Genomic DNA, 23,256 nt, shown 5'->3' on the forward strand with positions numbered 1-23,256 from the left:
TAAAAAAACCGTGTGAGGGGAAATGGCTCAGGCGTGAAAGCGCCCCGACTTTCCCACCTCGGGGGTGGCTTGCATGGGAGATGGCCCCAGGTGTTTCTGCAGCTGGGTTCCAAACCTTGGACACTTCTGAACCTGATCGACTAGAATTCTAAGGCAGGTGAGCTGATGGGGGGAAAAAAGTCACGCTTAAAGCTTGGAAGAAAACCACTCTTTTCTCTTCAAAAATAGCATTTTATTTCTGCTGTCTCATAAAAAAAACCAAAAACGCAGTGACATTATCGAAAAATCGAAACGCAAGCAATTGCCACAGTTTCATGCATGATAAATGTAGATAACAAGGCAGCGGCTTAACTCTGCAGCCTCCCCAAAAAGTCGACTGGTAAAACGAGGAAGAAACAAATACATATTCGTTACACAAACTTCATCTTTTTTTTTCTTTGCTTGCAAATGGGAGTACAGACTGTCCAGACGATGATTTCAAGACACAATGCAAGTAAAACTATCTCCCCAGAGGCTAAAAGTCCTGATTGCATTGCTAAAAAGAAATGCATTTTTTTTTTGGCTAACTGTTGTAGATTAAAATCAACCGCAAACCCCCACAGAACAATATTGAAACTGCATTAGCAATAACTTTACAAAGCTGTTCCAAAACACGCCCAGTTATCACCTCTCTTGTGTTCCCTCCAGGCGATCAAAATGATTGTGGAGTTTGTAGTAGAAGAGAGAAGAGGTGAAGTTGAGCCAAGGCAAGGCTACCCGGATGCAGCTTTCAATTCCCAGAATTCCCCAGCCAGCATGGATGGACTTCAACTGCCAGAATTCTCCAGCTGCTTAGTGGACTTTAACTCCCAGAATTCAACAGCCAGCATGGCCGACTGGAGAAATCTGGGAATTGGAAGTCCGTCCATCTTAAAGCTCCCAAGGCCAAGAAAGACTGTTCTAGATAGCGGTAGAGTTGTCCAGATGAACCGGTTATAAGGTAGAACATTGTTCTCCCTTGGTGCCTGGAGATGGGGTGGACTTTGGTTCAACTGAGGGCCATTTCTGAGCTTGAATCAAGATGCCCCTTTTCAACAGTTGTGATCTGAAGGACATCAGAGCCCGCCGTTTATCGTGCTTTGAGAGAACCATCTCATCTAACCCAGATGATCTCTGCCTCCATAAAGTTCAGAAGTCTGGGTCAACGGCATCCCTCAAGTGCTATCAAGATTTGTTTACCCATCCTGTTCTACTCTGTGGATGGAAAGTCACTGTGGTTGATCCCTCAAGGCTGGTAGAACGTATCGTATGGAGTGGTTGACGTAGGACATCTTCCTTACTTGAAGCCAAAACTCAAGAACTTCTGATGGGACAATCCCGGTGGGAAATTCAGAACCGCTTCTTTGAAGGCCACTTTCCAAGATTTTGTGGGGATCACATACACATACAAAGAAGCGAGACTGGAGATGTGAAGAGAGGACATTTCCACGAGGTGTCCTCCTCGTGAGCTTCCAAGAGACACTGGGATGGCTACCGCAGGAAGACGACCCCGGACGAGAGATCTTGGCTAGAATTCAACCTTGTTGTCTTATGTTCTTAAGCTGACGATCCGTTTTTGTTCTTCTCCTGCACTTTCCAATTATTATTCTTCCCCAAAGAAGGGGGAAAATTGCATTGTTGTGTGCAAAAGTACAGCCATGGAAACAAGCTCCACTAGAAAGCCTGAGACAATTGGGCATTTCTAAGGCAGACGGGACCCTCCCCTAAGACCCTGGATTATGGGGAGGGGGCTGAGTCCAAAGTTGAGTCAAGACTCAAGAGCCCAAGAGTTGAGTCAAAGAGCAAACAGTCTCTTCTGCTGCCAAGTTTCTGATGAACCATTATTGTCTAAGAGGGGGGGGAAATTGATCGCTATTACGGGTATCATGGTTAAAAATACGGGAGATAATAATCATGTGTTTTTGTCCTTTTTTTTAATTCACATTTTTTTCCTCAACGATTTTGTTCAGTTTTGTTTTGCCGCTCTTCAATTTTTTTTTTTCTTTTGGATTTTAATCTTTTGAATAAAATAAAATAGTTAAATTAAAATAGACCTCTCTCTCTCTACCCCACTTCTATCGATCGACTAGAATTTCTTCTGTAGACCTCAAGTCTTGGGGTGGAGTTTGCGGGGAGAACAGAGAGGGAATTTTCCTTTAGGTAAGCAGCCGCCTCCATTCTGTCACCAAAATTCTCTTTCCAAAATTGCCTGCCCATTCTCAAGGGTGTTTGCCCTGCCCAACATCTGGCAGGCTCAGCGTTCTTCAGATCCCGGCTTCCATCTCAGTTAAGCCAGGAGATATCTTGGCCTTGAGTCAACCTTGAGCCTTGTCAGGATCGAACTCCAGGCTGTGGGCAGAGTTTTGCCCGCAACGCTGCGTTCTAAACCCACCGCACGCCCCTTGCAACGGAGGTCAGCATGGAGAAAAAGCTTATTCCTACTGCGTATATTCAGAGAGGTTGCATGGAAGGGGGGCATCTATTGCTGGAAAGTTTCCCTGAGTTGCATTTTTCACATATTCGACCAAACCCAAAGGTGGTGTTGGGGGAACCCTCAACTTTCTGTCCTCCCCCGTTGGATGCCTTCTTGTCTCTGAGGGTGGTGTCAACACAAGGAAGCTTGCAAGGCCTCCTTCTACAGCGGGGTGCCCTCCACTTTGGTGGGGGGGAGATGGGGAAGCGAATCCTTGTATTCTCAGCCAGCAGGTGGGCCGGGAACGCCCGGCGAAGGTGGCTCCTACACCTCTGGAGGAAGCCCCCAACTGGAGAAGATGACAAAGGTCTGTATGGAGGCAGGGATGGCCCGCTGTGGTTGGCAGCATCTTCTCCTACGTTTCTCCAGGTGCTTTGTGGAGTTTGCCCAAGGCCTGGCTGGCTTGCTCTTGCAAGAGGGACGGATCGGAGAGAATGGAGGTTGTAGTGCTTAGGTGCCGGAGACTGTTCAGAACCACTAGGGAGAAAGAAGGACGCAAAACAAGCCAACCGGCCCAGTTAGTTACCATGGCAATCCAGAGAGACAACTGACAAGGCCTCGCGATCAACTCAACTTACTGGGCCTCAGGACAGGGAGCGAGCAGTGCTTGTCCAGCCATAAGAAGGCTGTCCGGTTCAGCTCCTGCAGGCTGGTGGTGGACACCATCTCGTTGAAGGTTTCAAACAGAGGCTCAATGATGACGCTGAACTGCAGGAAAACTAGGGGTCAAGGTGCAAACGGAACAGAGGTTGGGACTTCCGGGCAGTCAGTCGAGGGGCTGGAACGCAGGGAAGCTCCCGGGAAACGGGGCAGGTTAAATCAAGGCAAAAAGCCCTACCAGCTTTATTGGCTTATGAAGTTTCTGGGCCTTCTCAACCTTCTCCAGAACTATCGGAAGTTGGAGAGCAACTTCAAGTCAACCAAAAACGCCAACGGGGGTGTGTGTGTGTGTGTGTGTGTGTGTGTGTCTACAGAAATTACTATTTTTCCAGTTCCACCCATTTCATCCTTCCTTTCTTCCATCCATCCATTTTATCCATCCTTCCATGTCATCTTTACTTCCATCCTTCCATCCTTCCATTTCATCCTTCCTTCCTTCCATTTCATCCTTCCTTCCTTCCTTCCTTCCTTCCTTCCACCCATTACATCCATCCTTCCATTTCATCCTTCCTTCCTTTCCTTCCTTCCGTTTCGTCTTTTCTTCCTTTCCTTCTTTCCATTACATCCTTCCTTCCATTACATCCATCCTTTCATTTCATCCTTCCTTCCCTTCCTTCCATTTCATCCTTCCTTCCTTTCCTTCTTTCCATTACATCCTTCCACCCATTACATCCATCCTTTCATTTCATCCTTTCTTCCTTCCTTCCTTCCTTCCTTCCTTCCTTCCTTCCACCCACTCATTCTTCCTTCCATCCACCCATCCAACCTGAACTGCTCCGAATCCCATCCCTCCCCCTCTTTCTAAAAAAGTTTTCAGGCCTCTCAGAATGAAACCTGTAAAATCCACGGCTTAAAATCCACAGCAAGGATCCAGCCAGCTTTAAAAATGGATTTAAAAAGGACACTAGGAAAGCTATAGGTTGACAAGGCGGGCGCCACGGCCGAGCCCAATAAAGATTCCAGGTTCAGGAGCAGTCTACCTTCCGAAAGGACCAGTCCTCACCCCTTCCCACTTCCCCTGTGGCAACTCGACGGGCTCTCCCCCTCCCTTGACAAAAATTACACCCCACTTCTCTTCTTCCTCTGGGCCTCCCCTGGTTTCACCCACACACCCCAAAGCAGGATACAATCCAGAACTTCAAGTTTTGCTGGCTGCGGTTTCGGACATACTCTTCGAACTTGCTCCTCATTTGGTCAAAGCGCTGCCTGGTGATGGGGACCCCCGTGGCAGGCAACTGTTGGTGGCAGGACCTGGAGGAGGAAGGAGGGGAGAAAAGGCAGGAAAAACCTTCGGACCAGAGAGAAGGATCGAAAACCCAAAGTCACAATGGCCGCGTGGACAAAAACAGGTGGGATTTCTTTACGGGAATTCCTCAATTTACAAACGTGGCCACTCAAAGTTATAATGCCACTGAAAAAAGGTGACTCAGAATAGAATAGCAGAGATGGAAGGGACCTTGGAGGTCTTCTAGTCCAACCCCCCCCCTGCTTAGCTCTCTCTCTCTCTCTATATATATGTAGCTGCTCCGAGTCCTCACTTGATGGTCGCATCCAGCTCCACTGCCTCCTCCCGAAGGCGCCTGGCTTCCTCCTGCATCTGCGAACGCTCCTGCTGCAGCTTGGCAATGTACTCCACCGTCTTCTGGAGGATCAGGGCGTGGCTGATCTGCGGGGGCCACCGAAAAAGAGGATCCAGGCTGAGCTCAGGGGTGGGGTGGAGGGAGGGGCAGGGGAAGGATACCACCCCCCCAGGCCTGAAATCATTCAGGGGGAAGGAGAAGGAAAGAGTGGGAGGGAAAGGAGGGAGGGAGGGAGGGAGGAAACGAAGGGGAGGATGGGTGGGTGGGTGGACAGAAGGAAGGAATAAGAACAAGGAGAGGATGGGTGGGTAGAAGGAAGGGAGGGAGGGAGGGAGGGAGGAGGGAGGGAGGGAAGTCAACACCCCATAAAATCTTCATTTTGGCTGGTATTTGGAAGCAGCTCTTCCCAACACAGACCTTTGTTTGAAGGATGCAATGCCTGGCAGATATAAAGGAGGATGAGGAAGGAAGGAAGGAAGGAAGGAAGGAAGGAAGGAAGGAAGGAAGGAAGGAAAGAAAAGGAAGGAAAGAAAAGGAAGGAAAGAAAAGGAAGGAAAGAAAGAAAAGGAAGGAAGGGAAGGAAAGAAAAGGAAGGAAAGAAGGGAACCGAAGGAAAGGAAAGGAAAGGAAAGGAAAGGAAAGGAAAGGAAAGGAAAGGAAAGGAAAGGAAAGGAAAGGAGGAAAACTCTTTGGGGATTCCACCCCCCCCCAAGAACTGACTTACCGATTTAGAGTTTGGGGAGACCAGGCTGTTGAGGGTGCCAAAGCCAATCTTGATATTACACCTCCGCTTCTGCTCGGCCGAGATATGCTTCATTCTGCGACTCTGTGTCCATTAAAACAAAATCCCCCACCCCATTACTTTACTTTAACCTGGTTAAGACAGGTGGACTTCAACTCCCAGAATTCCACAGCTGGGCTTCCCTTTCCTCCCACCCATCTGTCTTGACTTTCATTTCATTTCACTATTTCATTTCATTTCAAAGCAGTCCTTGACTTTCATTTAGTCTCCATTCCCAGATCTTTAGAATCTAAAACCTTTGGAACCTTCCGCCACCACTCTTAATGGCAGAAAGTGAAGAGGAGAGTGCAAAAGTTGGCTTGAAGTTCAGCATTAAGAAAACTTAAGGTCATGGCATGCACCCTTCTCAATTCCTGGCGAATAGATGGGGAAGACACAGAGGTAGGGACAGGTTTTATTTTCCTGGGCTCCAGGATCACCGCAGATGGGGACTACAGCCAAGAAATCAAAAGCCGCTTGCTCCTGGGAAGGAAAGTGATGGCAAATCTAGACAGCAAATCTAAGAAGCAGAGACCTCTGCAGGAAGCAAAGTCGTTCACTCTGTTCGGGTTCAACCTTGAAGTTCTGTGTGGATTTTGTACTCTGTCTGGCTTTTTACAGTTTATTTGGCACTTTCGTTGTTGGCAGCCATTCAAAGGAGAGAAAGGTGGGTGCTTATCTCGAGGGACTGTTTGGGACTCCTTACAGGCTGGGAATGAACGTTATTCCCAGCGTTGAAATAAAACAAGAGTTATTTGGACTAAGCATGTGCTTAATTATGGAACCTCAGGAAGCCTTGGTCAGAACAGAGGGGGCTGGATGGAGTCCCTGAAGCAAGTCGGCGTGAGCTTCAATGGACTCCGGAGGATGGTAGAGGACAGGAAGGCCCGGAGGAACATGATCCATGGGGTCGCGACGGGTCAGACACAACTTCGCAACTAACGACGACAAAGATTTCAACTCACCTTGAAGAAGGACACCTGAGGCTCAGGGGTTCCTTTCCTGGACCGGCTGCTCTGTGGGGACGGAGGGCCAAGGCCCTGCTCGGACGGGTGGGGAGAGGCCTGTCTGGACGGCTGGCAGTCTCGGACTTGGGAAGAGAAGAAACGACAACCACAGACACACACACACACACACACATAGCTCGTCAGCTAAGCCACAGCGGCACGAGAGATTTGATTTAATCGCTGCTTACCTAGCCTGCCTTTTCCTGCAGAGTGAAAAGTGGCAGAAAAAGGACCAATCTCTCTTCACTGAAGTATGAAATCAGTCCCAACACCCACAATGCTTCATTTAGTGGCCGTTGGAAGTTACGAAAAAAAAAAGTGACTTAGGGTCGTTTTTCACACCTGCGACTGTTGTTAGTATCCCCCATGGTCGGATCGAAAATTCAGAGGCTTGGTAAACTGGTTCATATTTATGACGGTCGCAGTGCTGCACCTGATTCCCCTTTTGCGACGCTCCTTGGCAAGCAAAATCAACGGAGGTGAAGCCAGATTCCCCTTAAGAACCGTGTGACTCACTGAACTGCACTGATTCACTTAACGACGGTGGCAAGGAAGGTTGTAAAATGGAGCAAAACCCACGGAACAACCGCCTTGCTTTGGTAAGAGAAATTGCGTCTTGCTTTGTAACGGAGGCTTTGGGCTGAACTGTGGTCATTAAGTCCGGGACCTGCTTGTATTAAACTGTGGCTATTGCGCTCAATACGCGAACTTGAATTTCGTTGTGTGTATGCTGTGTAGATACGTACAATGACAAGAAAGAATTCAGAATTCAATTCACGGTCCCTTTGTATGTGCTCAGGAGCTAAAAGACTTTAACCGTCTTTAAAAAGACTCTTTTAACCGTGACTCACTTAATAACCGTCATAAAGCAGGGCAGGATTCACTTAACAAAGGTCTCCCCTGGCAATAGAAATTGTGGTCTAGCTGTCAACTCATAAAATATTCCTATGGTCTTTTTAGAGTGGCCAACAGAAAGGGAGGAAGGGGGAGCAGTGCGGCAGCTTGGAAACCAAAAGTGCATTCCATAAATGTTTTCAAAATAGTAACTAGGCGACTGAAGTTTCTGCCGCGCAAAATTCTAACTGGAGAGCATGATTGATGACTCTGGGCTATGGATGTGTCCCATTGGAGAATATGAATTAGGATACACCCAGGGGTAACAAAAGTGCAACCAACCAGTTTTTCTCAACCTTCAGCTCTTTAAAAGGGGTGGACCTTCAGTTCCCAGAATTCCCCGGCCAGCAGAATTCTGGGAGTTGAAGTCCACCCCTCTTAAAGTGCTCATGCTTGGGAAACGCTGCCTTAAAGTATTAGAAATATATATTGATTGATTGATCATTAGCCGATAGGCCATATTGATGTGCAGGTTCAAACACGTATTCCCAATACAATTCTAAACATACAATTTAAAATAGAGTAAGGTCAAATGCAATAGTTATAGGATAAAATACAATAATTTGATACATAAACATATAAGTCATAGGATAAAATACAATAATTTGATTCCCCCCCCCCGGAGGGTGGGGGAAAGCCAGGGTCGAGGGTGACGTTGAATTATGGGTCTCGGAGTCGGCTGCACCCAGGCAGTGCTGGACATGTTCACTCCCAATAAATCCTTTGGAAGTCTGGGAAGTTTGGCTCGAGACTCATCATTTAATTGGGGTTAAGCGCCACAGCCCTGAGACTACCTGCAGGGGGCCGGGAGCAGCCCCACCCAAGCCCACAGCCCCTCCTCACCTGCGGAAAGGAAGGCACTGTTCAACATCAAAGGCACGGGCTCTGTAGGGGCGGGCGCAATCTGCTGGGGCTTCCTGGCCCGCGGCCCAGGGCCCGCCACGGGCAGGACGAAGGGAGTTAGCGCTTGCAGAAGAGTTTGCGGGTGGACCACTGTTGCCTGGAGAGTGGCCATCGCGCATGGCACCCCGCCACCGGGTTGCTGGGGGGCCAAGAGTCCCGCCGGGCCGTGGCTGAAGGTGGTGGCTGGCACGTTCTGCGTGGGGGTGGCCGAGGCGGTGTGGGTGATGACCGAAGGCTTGCCGGGATAGAATTTCGGAGCCGCCTCGGCCGGAGTAAAGAGCGGCACCTGCAGGGCCAGCTCCGGGTTCAAGGAGAGAAGGCTCTGCTGCGGCGGTTGGGACGGGACCTCCGCCTTGAGAGGCAGCCCCAGAGTCGGGAAGCGAGGCAGGAAGTGGGGCTGGCCGCTGCTCAGGGGTAGGTCGGAGGGGAAGCCGGGGCTCTGCAGGCAGGAGAGGTCCTCGCTCCTCAGGCCCAGGCACTGGTCAGTGGAGAGGATGGAGTCAGGCCCCGGAGGGGGCACCAGCTCTTCTCCCAGGTTCACCGTTGGAAGTGGGCTGCGTAAAGAGGCCGAGAGGCTCGGGGCCTGAAAAGAGAAAGGCGGCCTGTTAAGGAGCCCAGTAGATATAAATATAAATGCTGTCAACTCATAAAATATTCCTAGGGTCTTTTTAGAGTGGCCCACAGAAAGGGAGAAAGGGGGAGCAGTGCGGCAGGTTGCAAACCGAAAGTGCATTCCATAAATGTTTTCAAAGATAGTAACTAGGTGACTGAAGTTTCTGCCGCGCAAAATTCTAACTGGAGAGCATGATTGATGACTCTGGGCTATGGAGGTGTCCCATTGGAGAATATGAATTAGGATACACTCAGGGGTAACAAAAGTGCAATTGACCTTATCACTCCTGCAGTCTACCCTTAAATCTACCCGGATTGACTAAACCGAGCCACTGAGTTCCAGCAACCATAGAGTCTGTTCTCTAGAGAAGCCAGACCCTGAGGAATCCTGGGAGTTGAAGTCAATTGGCCGAGGTTGAAAAATACTGCAATAAATAAAGGATGGAAAATTCATGCGGATTCACGCAGAACTGAAGGGAAAACACTGGCTACCCTTAGTCAACTCGGACGTCCTGCCCCGCCTCATCCCTTTCTCACCTGGGGACAATGCTCGATGGCCCCCGCCAAAGAGGCACTGGATGTCAGGCTGGAGGTAGTGATGGCCGAAGAGGTGAAAGTATCTGGCCAAGACAGAAGGAAAAGAATCAGATCCTCATTTTATATTCCCTCTGCTCTTTTGGAACAAGCCAGCTCAGTCAGAAAGCATGAAATACCCATAGGTGCCAAACCTCAGCAGGCTGACCGGTGGATTATTTACATTTCAAATTTCTAGACTACAGACGCAAACTGCCCAGAAGATCATTGGGCTCCAGCTACCAGCCCTGGATGACATCTTCGCATCTCGCCGTTTGAGGAAGTTTGAAGAAGTTGCACAACATTCTCAGTGACTCTACCCATCCTGCTCACAATCTTTGTGAACTGCTGCCTTCTGGCAGAAGATAAGAACAATTAAAACTCGGACCACACGTTTCCTGAACAGTTTTTTATTCCAGAGCTATAATTGCACTTAACAATGAACTTAAGGACCAACCATCACTGAGCTGTTGGACAGTATTATTGGTCTGTTGTGGGGGTGCTTGTGTGTTTTTAGGAGGCGGGGAATTTTGGTGGGTGGTGGGGGGAGTGTTTGGGGATTGTCATGTGTGTGCACGTGTTGGGTCTGGTCTCTATGTGAATTTCACTGTATGTATCCTGTGTATATACATACAATGACAATAAAGAATTCAATTCAATGAACTATGGGGATTATTGAAATGAGATTAATATCAGTGTCTAGGATTAATTGGATAGATTAATTTATCTTTTCAAAACTATACGTAATTTTTATGAAATTAAAGGGGGAAAAGTACCATGCGGAATCTGATCTAAAAGGTATATATGTTATGTAGTTGTTAGAAGATTAATTTATTATTAATTTTCTAGGTAATAAAAGTTAAATGTTTATTGGGATTTAAAGGAGAGGCAATGAAAGAATAGGTACGCTATGGGGTAGCACACTCAAATTAGTAATTGCGGGGGGAAATTCTTTTGAAATGTTGCCATTAATTTAGAATTTGTGGGATGATGAAATAAGAATATGCGATGAAATTGCAAATTTGACAGATAAAAGTACAAAAGTATAATGACTGTGAAGACAAGAGAGTTATTTGTGACACAAATAGGAGAGCACTTGGAAAAAATATAATAATAGAAAATATTTAAAGTTTTAGTAAGATATGAAGTTGAATGCGAAAGATGAATACATAATTATGGTCATATTTGTATGTAAAGGTGGAAACCTGGAATCACGCTGTTCACTAAAGAGATATTTTTAAAATGTGGAAAACTGAAATAAAATTTATTTTTTTAAAAAAATGAAAAGAATTCCATTCAAATCAAATCACCCTGAGCCAAAGTCCGGAGGAAGGGAGACCTGTTTTTAGCAAGGAAGTGAAGCAAAAACAGGCCAAGGAATTCTCACTTTAATTTTTCCTGATGGGAGAGTATTTGTAGCTGAGGGTTGAACTCTGGGGTGCTTGGTGGTCTCATAGCTTAGTAGTTTCCTTGAAACGTTTTGTTTTCTACGTTGGTAACACCTTCGGTGCACTGATGACATTATCTAGTTGGGTCACGAAACATCTGCAAGAAAACCAGTAAGCTCAGAGACCTCCCAGGACCCCACAATACTTCGTGACCGAGACAATATTTCAGCCAGTTCAATTCCACAGGGATCTTTATGCCGCTGCTGGCACAGATTGGCGAATCAGAACCGTGCGCGCTTACCTGAGAAAAACTCCCAAGTGTCCATCCAGTTGGGCTGCAGAGGGTAAAGTCCTGGCTGAATCATGTCGGCATTGCCCAGGTGCGCTAGAAACATGTGAAAAACCAAAACACAGATGTGTGGCGCACGAAGGAAGCAGGGCCAAAGTATGGAAACCATCTTTTTTTTCAGTGCCATTATAACTTCAGTGGTCACTAAATGAACTGTTGTAAATTGAGAATGATCTATATAGACTTGGGAGATATTTTGCGACAATTTTTGAGGATTGGGGTCATTTGCATCCTTTTAGAAAATCCTCGGGGCCACTTGTAGGTTCATCTCCAAGTGGCCTCAACCACCCTATCTCAAAGGATGCCTCAACCACCCTATCTTCAAGTGGCCTCAACCACCCTATCTCAAAGGATGCAAGGGACCAGCTGTCTGCAAGGAATATAAACCCTTCCGTTCCCAGAGCTTGAAGAAGCTTCTTGGATGAGAAGCGAAATGTCAAAGGAAAAAACAACAACAACAACAACAAGGAAGTCCAGTTGCCTCCTGAATAAAAACTCCTTTGGGACTGGCAGCCACTAGCAAAGCTCTACCTCTATCCTTTGAACTTGGCCAGGTGACCAGCTGGTGACTAGACAGGGTGGAGAAGAGGGTGTCTGAAGATCCGGACATGTAATCGTCCGTGGTGAAGAACTCTTCCAGTTCCATGGGGCTGTCTTTCTTGAAGAAGCCATCGTCCTGCGGGGTGAGAGGGAGGGGAAAGGACAGGAAAAGGTGAATTGGAGGAACTGGGGGTGGGGTGTCCTGCAGGACAGGGGACAGTCGCCGCTCCTCAGAGGAGAGAAAGGAGACTGAAAACTAATTCCAGGGCTAAGTTTGGTTTTGATCTTTTACAACAGGAGCGTCCCAACTTTGAGACTTGTGGGCTTCAACTCCCAGCATTCCCCAGCTAGCATGGAATCCTCCCCGGTCAGGAATTCTGGGAGTTGAAATCCACAAGTCTTAAAAATTGCCAAGGTATCCAAGACAGATGGCTTGGATACCTACTTAGGAGTAGAGTTAAATTAGAACATGGCTGCAAGAAATTAATGGATCCCAAATAGAATGTAAGCCTGAAGTGTTTTTTGCCAGGGATAGAGGAACAATTTAAAAAGAAATCGAATACCTCATTGTACACATCCTAACTGCAACAAGAATAATTGATGCTCAAAGTTGGAAACTAGACAGCACCCCTACAGACAACATGATCTTAAAGAAAACTATGGATTGTGAGGAAATGGCAAAACTCACGTTTGAATTACAAGAAAGGGAAGAGAAGGAATACTATAAAGTCTGGAAAAAATGGTATGATTGGTTGGATGATAGGATAGTAAGAATAAAAGAAAAGCAGTATAATATACATATACATATACATATACATATACATATACATATATAGTAGATAGTTAACAAAACAAAGGAAGTAGATGTCACAACACTGCAAAAATTGTATTTGTGTTCTGTTATTTTATATTTGTGTTGTTTTTAACTGTGTAAAAATCAATTTAGAAAAGGAATAGACTTAAATCATGAACATCCTGGCTACCCACTGGAACGGAAAAGAGAACCAGCCAAGAGTCAAAAGAAGAGCATTAAGTGCTCCATTCAAACAATAAAGAGGTTTATTGGATTCTTTGGCTCATTACGGTTGACTTCATCCTCCCTCCTCCCTCCAATTTTGCTCTTTTATAAAACCTCCAGCTTCCAGAGTGCTCTACCTGAGCATTCAGGAGGAGCAGATCCTGTATTCAATCCATTAGAGATAAAAGCTGGGCTTTTTTTTTTCAGTCTTACGCTCATTGAAAAACTTAGGGAGGTTGAACCGAAAAAGCGATAGCCAAAAAAAATAATGTTTACCTGGACCAAACTGGATAGGTCTTCATCTTTGTGCTTTTGTAACTGGAAAACAAAAGAAGGAAATGGAAATAATTGAAAATGAAACAGAAACTAAAAGAAGAGAAGGAAGGAACGGAGGTTGAAATTTTCCAACCGTGAAAAGAATTCAAAACATCCATTTTATGGAATTCCAATTGATTTAGTACAGGGCTATCAGCCACAGCCAATACCCCAAATTTATGCAGACCAGATACAAAACAAGACCAGCTATTCTTGTGCCTTGAAGACCCTTCCTCCCAAAATATTACTCTATTATCCGCTGTTTGATTCAGCTGCCTGGTTTGAGCCTGGCCTGTTTGTTTGACAAGAGAATCAACTCAGTTAGTGTGGCCTCTAGCTGGGAATTCAACTATCTGAAGTCCCAACCCAGCAGACAGGGGAAAGTTAGAAGATGCTATGTCAGAAGGTCAGCTTGTATTGTTGCAAAGAGTAAAGTTTTCCGACTCTGTTCAACTCCTTGACAAGCTGAGCTCAGAAGGCGACTCCCTGGCAAAACGGAATTATTTTTACCCAAAATGTCAACCATTCAAAAACTAAAGAAGACATACTCTTTTCTTGAAGTACGTTCGCCACTTGTGATATTCTCGGATGACTATGTCAATACGCCTCCTCCAATATTTCTCATTTGTTCTGCTACCCTAAAAGGAAAAGAAGAAATAGGGTAGGAACAGGAGATATCAAAGTAATTTCAGATAAGTCAACTCAACTCAATCAAACAGAACCTACTCAACCCAACCCAACCCAACCCAATGCAACCAACTCAACCCAACCCAACCCAATGCAACCAACTCAACCCAATCCACTCAACCCAATGCAACCAACTCAACTCAACCCAACCCAATGCAACCAACTCAACCCAATCCACTCAACCCAATGCAACCAACTCAACTCAACACAACCAAATGCAACCAGCTCAATTCTTTACCAGCTTAAGGTGGAAGTCTAAGATCACTTGTATCGTCCATGGATGTCTCCCCACAAACTCCCCCCCCCCCCGGAAATCCCAAATGGCAGAGTCTCAGGAAGGAAGCAACTAAAGGCCATGAAGCTGAGCGCACCACTGGTTCAGAAGGAGGGGGATCGGGACAAGCGGCTCCCGTGTGCCCACCTGGTCTACCTGAGGAACATCCACAGAACCATCCAGAGGGGTCACAAAATTGCACACGGGGTTCTTCCTCTTCTCTAGATCTGAAAGAGAGCAAGAGGATTTGCCAGGTGGGGTCCTGGTGGGCACGCCTGATATTTCCAACTTCAGGCATTCTCTTCCATAGGATTTAATAATGCATGCCTCTCCTAGTCATTTTTTAAAAACAGTATTAGAACAAGAATAAAGCTTCCACAAAAAGCAATCCAGGACCAGAAAGATGATGCCCAGGGAAGGAAGTGAGCCAGAAAGAGAGGCCAACTACAGTTCTCCTGGAATCCAAGCAAAAACAGACTTAGAGATCGCTTCTCCTTCTGATCAACTGAGAGAGACTGTTTTCCTTTCCTACAAATTCTTCCCAGGGTTCTGACCACAAATTAAGATTTAGTTCCTTCCAGGTATATTAAAGGATAATGTTTTACCAGTCCTCCCCTTTGCTGTTTGCAAAACCAGGTTTAAAAATCCCCTTCTCTTGCAGGAAAGAAGCGAACGACAGCGGTTTGGAAATAACTGGACCCTTTCTGGCCCTAACCGGGACACGGAAGGCGGCTCGTTTTAAGAGCTCTCCCGGGACAACGTTGCGCCTTACTCACACTGGATGTACCAAGCCCTCCAGATGGCATTGTTGAGTCGTATTTTGTCTCGACACAATAACTTCAGCCCTTTGAAATTCTTCCACTTGGGGGAAACCAAGGTCCCGCTGTAACAAAACAGAACAGATCTGCATGAAGACAAAGACAAGTCACTAGCTCTGAAGTCTGCCCTCCCTAAACCTTCGAAAGAAATCGCAAAGGGCTGTTCCCCACTTTTGGAACACCCAGAGATGATCCCTTTTTGGAATTAAGTCACATTTTCTTCAACCATTGGGAGGTATTCTGAAGCTTGAGCCTGTTTTAAGAAGGGGGAGGGGGGGAAATAAGCATTTATGGTTTGGAAATGGAAATAAAAAACCTGCAGCTTTCATCAAGAAAAAGAATTGTGCTACCGAGTTGTTCAAATGTGGACAGCAATTATTTTCAGATTATTTGGATTTGAGCCAAATGAGGGTTTCTCACCCTTCGCAAGAGCCTTGGTGTGGACTTCAACTCCCAGAATTCTCTAGCCAGCATGGGTGGACTTCAAACTCCAAGCAAGCTGGCTGGGGAATTCTGGGAGTTGAAGTCCATACCTCTTAAAGCTGCCCAGGGGGAGAAACCCTGTTCTAGATCCTGAAAAATCAGGAAGGTACTTCTCTTTCCAAGCTTTTGTCCAGCAGGTAGGCTGGAAAAGCAACCCCCAAAATTCTCCAGGTAACGTGGCCAAAGGAATTCTGAGCTAGATGTTCCCCAAGGTGGGAATGTGCATGCTTGGGAAAGGCCATAACGTCCCTCCTTCTCCTACCCCAACAGACCCCATCAATTCCCACTTTTAATTCAACCCTCCCGGTTTGGTTTTCTTGGCTGTCCCCCAGTTCACCAGCTCCCCCAACTAACCCCACCCCATTGCTCTCTTCTGGGTTTTGCTGCCAGCTCCTTCGCCCGCCTGCTCCTCTCTTTAATGACATTATTCCTGAAATAATCCTGTAAGGACTCAGAGGCGTGACGGGGTTTAAGTCTAGACAGGGCGGGCATGACAGCTGCCTCCACGTCTGTTCCATCACTCCGGCACAAAATCTCCTTTGAAGCTTGCAGGGTGGAATAGGGGTGCTATCCGGGGGTTGCTCAGCCCAGGCTTTGGAAAATGGACAACGCATGAAAAGAAAACTGACTGCCAGGGTCCCATTATTTACTTCAAAAGCTACGCGGCTTCCCTTTCCTCCTGGATGGTAAACACCCCTTGCTAGAAATCTTTCCCAGGGTCAAGGCCTAAACCAAAACCAGGGCGTGGCCTCCATACCCAAAATAAGCAATATATTTTTGGCTCCTATTTACAATTCCTCCCAGGTTACTGTGTACGGTACGGATTAAAGGTAAAGGTTCCCCTCGCACTTGCGTGGTAGTCGTTTCCGGCTCTAGGGGGCGCTGCTCATCTCCGCCACAAAGCCGAAGAAGAGCCAGCGCTGTCCGAAGACGTCTCCGTGGTCACGTGGCTGGCAGGACTAAACGCCTTCGAAGGCGCACAAAACGCTGTTCCCTTCCCACCAAAGAGGTCCCTATTTTTCTACTTGCATTTTTTTACGTGCTTTTGAACTGTTAGGTTGGCAGAAGCTGGGACAAGGAACGGGAGCTCACTCCATGACGCGGCGCTGGGGATTCGAACCGCCGAACTGCCGACTTTTTCTGATCGACAAGCTCAGCGTCTCTTAGCCACCGTACAGATTAAGAGAAGCCTAATTTCTCTTCCGGGGAAGCAGACGTACGAATCCAGCTCCTCCTAAGCCAAGACTAACCACCTTTCTTCAAGCAAACGTTTCATCAGTAAAAAGGCGAAAAAGGGCCTCTGAAGGTCTTCTAGTCCAACCCCCTCCAGGCCATTCTGAGCAAAGGAAATCAGATCGGAGGGCGACTGGAGGGCCAGGATGGAGTTGGAAGGTGGAGAAGGAGCCATGGATGGGGCTTACAATTGTTCCCACATAAAGTTTGCGACCACCGAGTTCCTGGGAAACCGAGTAAATCGTGGGCAAGATTTAGCAGCAAGAGACGAATCATCCAAGCCCTTTTAGGTTTAACATTCAGGGTTTGTGGCAATTCTGGGTGGATTCCACATTCGAAGAGGGCTTGTGTGTGCAGTTCTGCAAAACAATCACGGCCCAATTTTTCATTAGTCGACCCTCTCCGACTGGAGGAAAGGAAGCTGGAGAAGGCCGGCGGCTTCGTGACCCAGGAGATGTTTCTGACATACGACAGGTGGAGAAACCTGACACCGGTTTCTGTCACTGAGGGGTTACGTCAGGTCCTCTATACAAGCTGACGGCCTATAAATACATCAAAGGCAAGGGAGGATCTGGTTCAAATGGTCTGGAGAAGCAGCAGCTCACCTCTCACACACTGCCGCAAAGTCTCTCTGGGTTGAGCAAGAAGCCAATAATAGGGTGGCAATTCATGAAGAGAGGGGGCTCCAAGCCATCCCTCCACTGGTTTCTTCCCTGTCTTTATCCAGTGTTAAAGCCCCCCCCCCCCTTATGACCTGTGGACTTCAACTCCCAGAATCCCTCAGCCAGAAATTCTGGGAGTTGAAGTCCGCAGGTTGTAAAGGGGGCCACAGTTGCCCAGCTCTGCTTTAACAGATCTCAATTACTTAATTAATTAATTAATCTGTTAAACCAGAAGTTAATTAATTAATTTCAATTCACATATCTCATCTGTTCTTCTACCTTTTCTTATTGGTATCATTGTTAGGATTATTATTACTTTGCTGTTTTGCATGTACACTGACAGGTTATGTACCAGAGACAAAATCCTTAGATCTAACTATCATCTATCTATCTATCTATCTATCTATCTATCTATCTATCTATCTATCATCTATCTATCTATCTATCTATCTATCTATCTATATCTATCTATCTATCTATCTATCCATCCCCCCCCCTCTCTAATCTCTATCATCTCCATCCATCCATCCATCCATATCTCTCCCTTTCCCCTCTCCATCTCTCCCCCTCCTCTCCCTCCCCATCTCTGTCCCCCTTGTCTCTCCCTCCCCTCGGGTCTCTCTCTCCCCACTCCACCTTTCTCTCTCCCCTCTCCCCCCTCCATCTCTCTCTCCCTCCCTCCCTCCCTCCCTCCCTCTCTCTGAGTTGGAAAACACCTTGGAGGTCTTCCAGCCCAACCCCTGCCCAAACACGAGACCCTACCCCAGGGTCTCCAACCTTGGCCATTCTTAAGACTTGTGGACTTCAACTCTCAGAATTCTGAGAGTTGGAAGTCCACAAGTCTTAAAGGGGCCAAGGTGGGAGACCCTCCCCCTATACCAATCCGACCAATGGTTGTCTGATCTGTTCAGTTTCTCCTCCAGCCAACGGATCTCTGCTGAAAGATCCCACTTGTGTTTGGAGGCGAAGGGACGGCCTCTGACCCACCCCGTCAGGCATCTACTGTAGGACAAAACCCAGATTCCTGGCTGGCCCTTATCAGCAGGAAACCAAGCCCTGAGTGGCTTCCCAAGAAGCCAGGCCGGCCTGGCCCGGCCCACCAGGTGCCAGGGAGCTATCTAAACCGCAGGCGGTTTTTTGCACAGCACCCAGCGATGAGAGTTCAAACAGCCTCCACTTAATCCTTTGGAGTGGCCCGTCTTATCAAGGGGCACTTTTATTATCCTGTAACGCAGAAGAGTTGACAAGCTCGACAATTTGAGCCAAATCTCTCCCTCGTCTTCTAAACCAAGGGCATATAACTGGATTAAAGACAGCATTTTCCCTCCCTGGTGGGTTCATTTCCCGACCCTCCCCAGTGCCAAAAAAAGGCCGCTTGGGTGTGGAAATGAGAAAGAGAGCAAAGCAGACGGAAGGGCAGAGATTTACAGATCAACAGAGAGTTGGGAGGGACCTTGTAGGTCATCCAGTCCAACCCTCCACCCCAGCCTAAACAGACCATGCTGATTTCCTTTCGCACCCCCACCCCCCCGAGGAAAGGGAGGGGGGCATACAACGGGGATCAGAGGCTCCTCCAAATTCAAGGGATCCAAGTCCAATTAGGGAGAAGGAAGAAAGCGATTAATTTTTTTTTCATTCTGGCCAGAACGCCCAGGTGTTTTTCCCCACGTGGGAAGCCGCTAAAGCACCTGAACTCTTTCGCACTTTTGTTTATTCACAGCAAGGACAAAATAAGCTCACCAGCTCTCCTGGCCTGTTTGCTAAGGTGTGGCACCTATTTCAGTCCGTCCAGAAAGTGCATTTTTCTACACCAACCAAGAGGTTAAAGGCAGCCCTGCTTGCAGGCGGGTCGGCATTTCCAGGCAATATTTCTCAACCGTTTTAACCCTGGGCTGTGCCTATATTTAAAATTAAACACGCAGGCAAGTGAAATGAGTCTTACTCCAGTTCGAGTAGGAATCGGCTACAGCGACCGAGCAGGGCCTCGTATTGCACAACAGGCCAAAAACCCTTTTCTATAAACAGGAAATGAAGTGGGCCGCCAGCAGGAAAAGAGCTTTCGCTGGGAAGTAAATTAGTGACACAAAACAAAAGTCAGGAATAGGAGGTCACACCTCACAGGGCCCAGCATTGTTCCTCCTCCCCAGAAAGCATACACACACACACACACACACACACGTTATCTCCTGAAAGATCTCACTCTTGGCCAGCTTAAAAGCAGCACAGCCTTCCCATGGAGGGAGGGGGAGGGAGGGAGGGAGGAGAGAGAGAGAGAGAGAGAGAGAGAGAGAGAGAGAGAGAGAGAAAGAAAGAAAGAAAGAAAGAAAGAAAGAAAGAAAGAAAGAAAGAAAGAAAGAAAGAAAGAAAGAAAGAAAGAAAGAAAGAAAGAAAGAAAGAAAGAAAGAAGGAAGGAAGGAAGGGAGAGAAAAAGAGGGAAAGAGGGAGGGAGGAATGGGAGGGGAGGGAGAGGGAGAGAGGAAGGAAGGAAGGAAGGAGAAGGGAGAGAAAAAGAGAGAGAGAAAGAGGGGGAGAGGAATGGGAGGGAGAGGGAAGGAGGGAAGGACAGAAAAAGAGACGGAAAGAGGGAGGGAGGAATAGGAGGGGGAGGGAGAGAGGGAAGGAAGGAGAATGTGGGGGAGAGAAAAAGAGAGAGGGAAAGAGGGGGAGAGGAATGGGAGGGAGAGGGAAGGAGAGATAAAGGGAAAGAGGGCAGGAGAGAGGGAAAAAGAGAGAGAGAACGATCTGCAGAAACAGGTGATCTCCAGTAAGCGACAAATATGAAATATATGAAAATATAACCAGACAGAAGGCGAATCAGGCTAATGGGAACCCCTCTAGAGTTGCTTCTAGCAGAGATGGACAGCAGATAAATTTAATGTAAGATAAATAAAAACTGCAATCACATCCCGTGTTGCGTTTTTTCACCTGTCCTGAACCGACCTAACCTCCCCACCGGGCGGTGATTCATGTGTCAAAGAGGGAAAACTTTCCACCTCCCTGTAATAACCATTTGTTCGGGGCGGCTCTTAAAAGGGGGAAACTCCAGCTGCAGTTGAGTCATAAAACAGGACTATCCTATCAGCAGGAAGAGAGAGAGAGGGAGGGAGGGAGGGAGAGGCTTGGGAAGGTGATTTAGAGCAGGGGAACAAACAGGCTAATTTCAGTTGACAAAGCAGCTTTTTAGGAACACGGTCTACATCCAAGGAAAACCACTTCTTTACCAAAGCATGAATAACATCCAGAATAGAGGGAGTCCTTGACTTACGACTGTTCGCTCAGCGACCGGGCAAAGTTACGACGGAACTCCTTGGCGCTCCAGATTCAACCTTCTGATGGTTGCTTACCTCACCCAGAGCCCCCCCAAAATCACGTTTTTTAACACTCAGCAACCGACATGCATTCACAACCGTTCTCAGTGTCCCCTGTGACTGCCATTTAAGGGCATCTATTTTGCTATAAACCAGGGGTCCCCAAACTTGGCAACTTTTAAGACTTGTGGACTTCAACTCCCAGAATTCCCCAGGGTCTGGCCTCTCTAGAGAACAGACTCTATGGTTGCTGGAGCTCGGTGGGTTGGTTGAACTAATGCTTTAAGCCAGGGGTTCCCAACTTGGCCACTTTAAGACTTGTTGGACTTCAACTCCCAGAATTCCCCAGGGACTGGCCTCTCTGGAGAACAGACTCTATGGTTGCTGGAGCTATGCTAGCTGAGGAATTCTGGGAGTTGAAGTCCACATGTCTTAAAGTGGCCAAGTTTGGGGACCGCTGCTATATAAACTGCTGTAAGTAAAAGGACTATATTTGTTCTCAGTAGCCACAGGAGGAACAAACCCCAAACTGGCTTCTGGGTCTGATCCAGCAAACTTCTCCCTCCAACGATGCTTTCATCCTATTTTCTCACCCCGACTCACAAAAGCAAGCCAGTCTGCAAAGAAATCGCTGAAGCATAAAATGTTCCTTGCCAAACCGCTCCTCTGGGGATAAATCCCACCTTATAAATAATACGATTTTAAAGTCCGTTCTGAGAATTGCACTTCCTAATATGGGATCCGCTTCAAACCAGAGCGGAAAACTGTACTTAACAGCTGTGACTGGGTGAAAACAGACATGACTCCAGGCAGCCCTTGTGGTAACCACAGATCCAGCCCCATATATATATATATATTTTAATAAAAAGAAAACAAGACTTCGGTTTGTACTCGTTGCCTTGCATTTTACAGGAACGATTATAATGCAAAGAGGGGTGGTTGTTGTTTTTTAGCGCGTGCCAATGCTTTGTTTGGAATGATTGTAAACGCAACTTAAAATATAAGCCCGTCCTTAAACAACAAGCTAGTAAACAGGCAACTCCCAAGGAAGAAGGAAAAGAAAGAAGTTTAAAAGCAACAAAAAACCAGAAATGTTAAAAACAAACCCCCCAAAAGGGGAAAAAGAGCCACCAGGTGCCAGTTTCAAGTCCTGTTCTTTGTTTCAGCAATGCAAGTAGTCCTCGCTTAGCGACTGTTCAAAGTTACAACAAAACACCCCCCCTCCAAAGCTACTTATGACCCAGTTCTGACAGCTGCACACACCTGAGTCACATGGCCTCATTTGGGGCACTCAGAAAACGGCTGGCACTGGCTCACCGTGGCAGAGTTCTACTATCCCATAATTATTGGGGGGAGGGGGGGCTGCCCCTCAATCTGGGCTGGAAAAAGTGTTGTTTTTACCGATTTATCTGCGGGTGGCTCTCCTCCAAGGAGCCCCAATATTCCCAGCTACTTTCTTTGCTAGATCCCAGCAGCTGCTGCCCAGTTCTGACCCCTCGGCCTTTTGCAGCCCCCCCACTCCCCAGGGACTCCTTTTACCCCTTGTCCCCTCCTGTTCCCCGGACACCCTCACCCCCCTCCCCAAATCCCTCAGCCCTCCCTTCCTGCTCCAAAGGGCCCCCTCCCAGGATCCCCCTTGCCTGTGTGCTCTGTCCCCTGCCTCGCCTCCCCCCTCCCCAAATCCACCCCACCTCACCCCTTGCTACTCCAAAGCCCCTCATCCCCTCCCAGAATCCCCTTCTGTGTGTGATCTGTCCCCTCCCTAACCAGCCCCTCCTGTCTCACCTACCCCCACCACCAACCAGCTGTTGCTACTCCAAAGCCCCTCATCCCCTCCCGGGGTTCTCCCTGCCCCCTGCCCTCTGTCCCCTCCCTCCTGCCTCTCTCCCCTCCCCAAATCCACCCCTCCTCACCTCTTGGTCCTCCAAAGCCCCTCATCCCCCTGCCTCTCTCTGTGAGATCTGCCCCTCCCTAACCAGCCCCTCCTGCCTCCCCTCCCCTCCCGGGACCCCCTGCCCCTCTGACCTCCCCCAAAGCGCCCCCTCCCCACCTGTAGGCCAGGCTCATGCACTCGAAGAGCTTGGTGAGCGAGGCGTCGATGCTGAGGCGGCCGTCCTGGGCCCCTCCTGCCGCCCCCCGGCCGCGGCCTCCCGGCGGGCCCAGGCGCCGAAGCGGTAGGTCTGGCAGGTCTGCTCGTTGACGGTGTCGAAGTCGTAGCCCTTCTTGGGCGGGTGCTCGCTGTGAGGCGACGAGACCATGAAGTGGCCCGAGTGGATGATCTGGGCGCCCCGGGAGCCCCAGCAGGAGCGGCCCCCGCCCGCCGCCGCCCGGCCCCCCGCCGCCGCCGCCTCGTCCTCCTCGCTGCCGCCCGACGACGACGAGGAGGGCGAGGACGGCCGGGGCGCCGCGGGTCGCCGGGGAAGGGGAGCCGCCGGCCCGGCCCGAAGAGACACGCCGGAGGCCATCGCCGCCCCTCTCAGCCGCCCCCCTCGTCCGCCGCCGCTGCTGCCCTCGCGGGTGGGCGGGGCCTGGGCCCCCGCGCCCCGCCCCCGGACGTCCTCCCGCCCCGCCCCGCCCCCCTTCGGCCCCGCCCACTCGCCCATGCCACGCATCCTGAGCCCCTCGGGAGGATGCGCGCAACCCCGCACGGACAGACAGAAAGGGGCACGAGCGCACAGAC

The 23,256-nt window shown here is 48.4% G+C and overlaps 1 protein-coding gene across 1 annotated transcript; it reads right to left on the reverse strand.

The window, feature by feature from the left end:
- Window positions 1-210: 210 nt before the first annotated feature.
- MLXIP (MLX interacting protein) lies at window positions 211-23,064 on the reverse strand. The gene is given in 16 exon segments (XM_026686821.2): window positions 211-2,968; window positions 3,070-3,199; window positions 4,279-4,402; window positions 4,690-4,817; window positions 5,456-5,557; window positions 6,478-6,602; window positions 8,257-8,899; window positions 9,466-9,548; window positions 11,191-11,274; window positions 11,770-11,914; window positions 13,073-13,114; window positions 13,660-13,749; window positions 14,220-14,299; window positions 14,849-14,955; window positions 22,627-22,738; window positions 22,741-23,064. Coding segments are annotated over 16 exon segments (2,418 nt in total). The 5' UTR covers window positions 23,042-23,064; the 3' UTR covers window positions 211-2,846.
- Window positions 23,065-23,256: the final 192 nt, after the last annotated feature.

The sequence above is a fragment of the Notechis scutatus genome, chromosome 13 (assembly GCF_049901735.1).
Source record: "Notechis scutatus isolate UNSWTSFEM ecotype Mainland chromosome 13, rNotScu1.2, whole genome shotgun sequence".
Lineage (NCBI taxonomy): Eukaryota > Metazoa > Chordata > Lepidosauria > Squamata > Elapidae > Notechis > Notechis scutatus.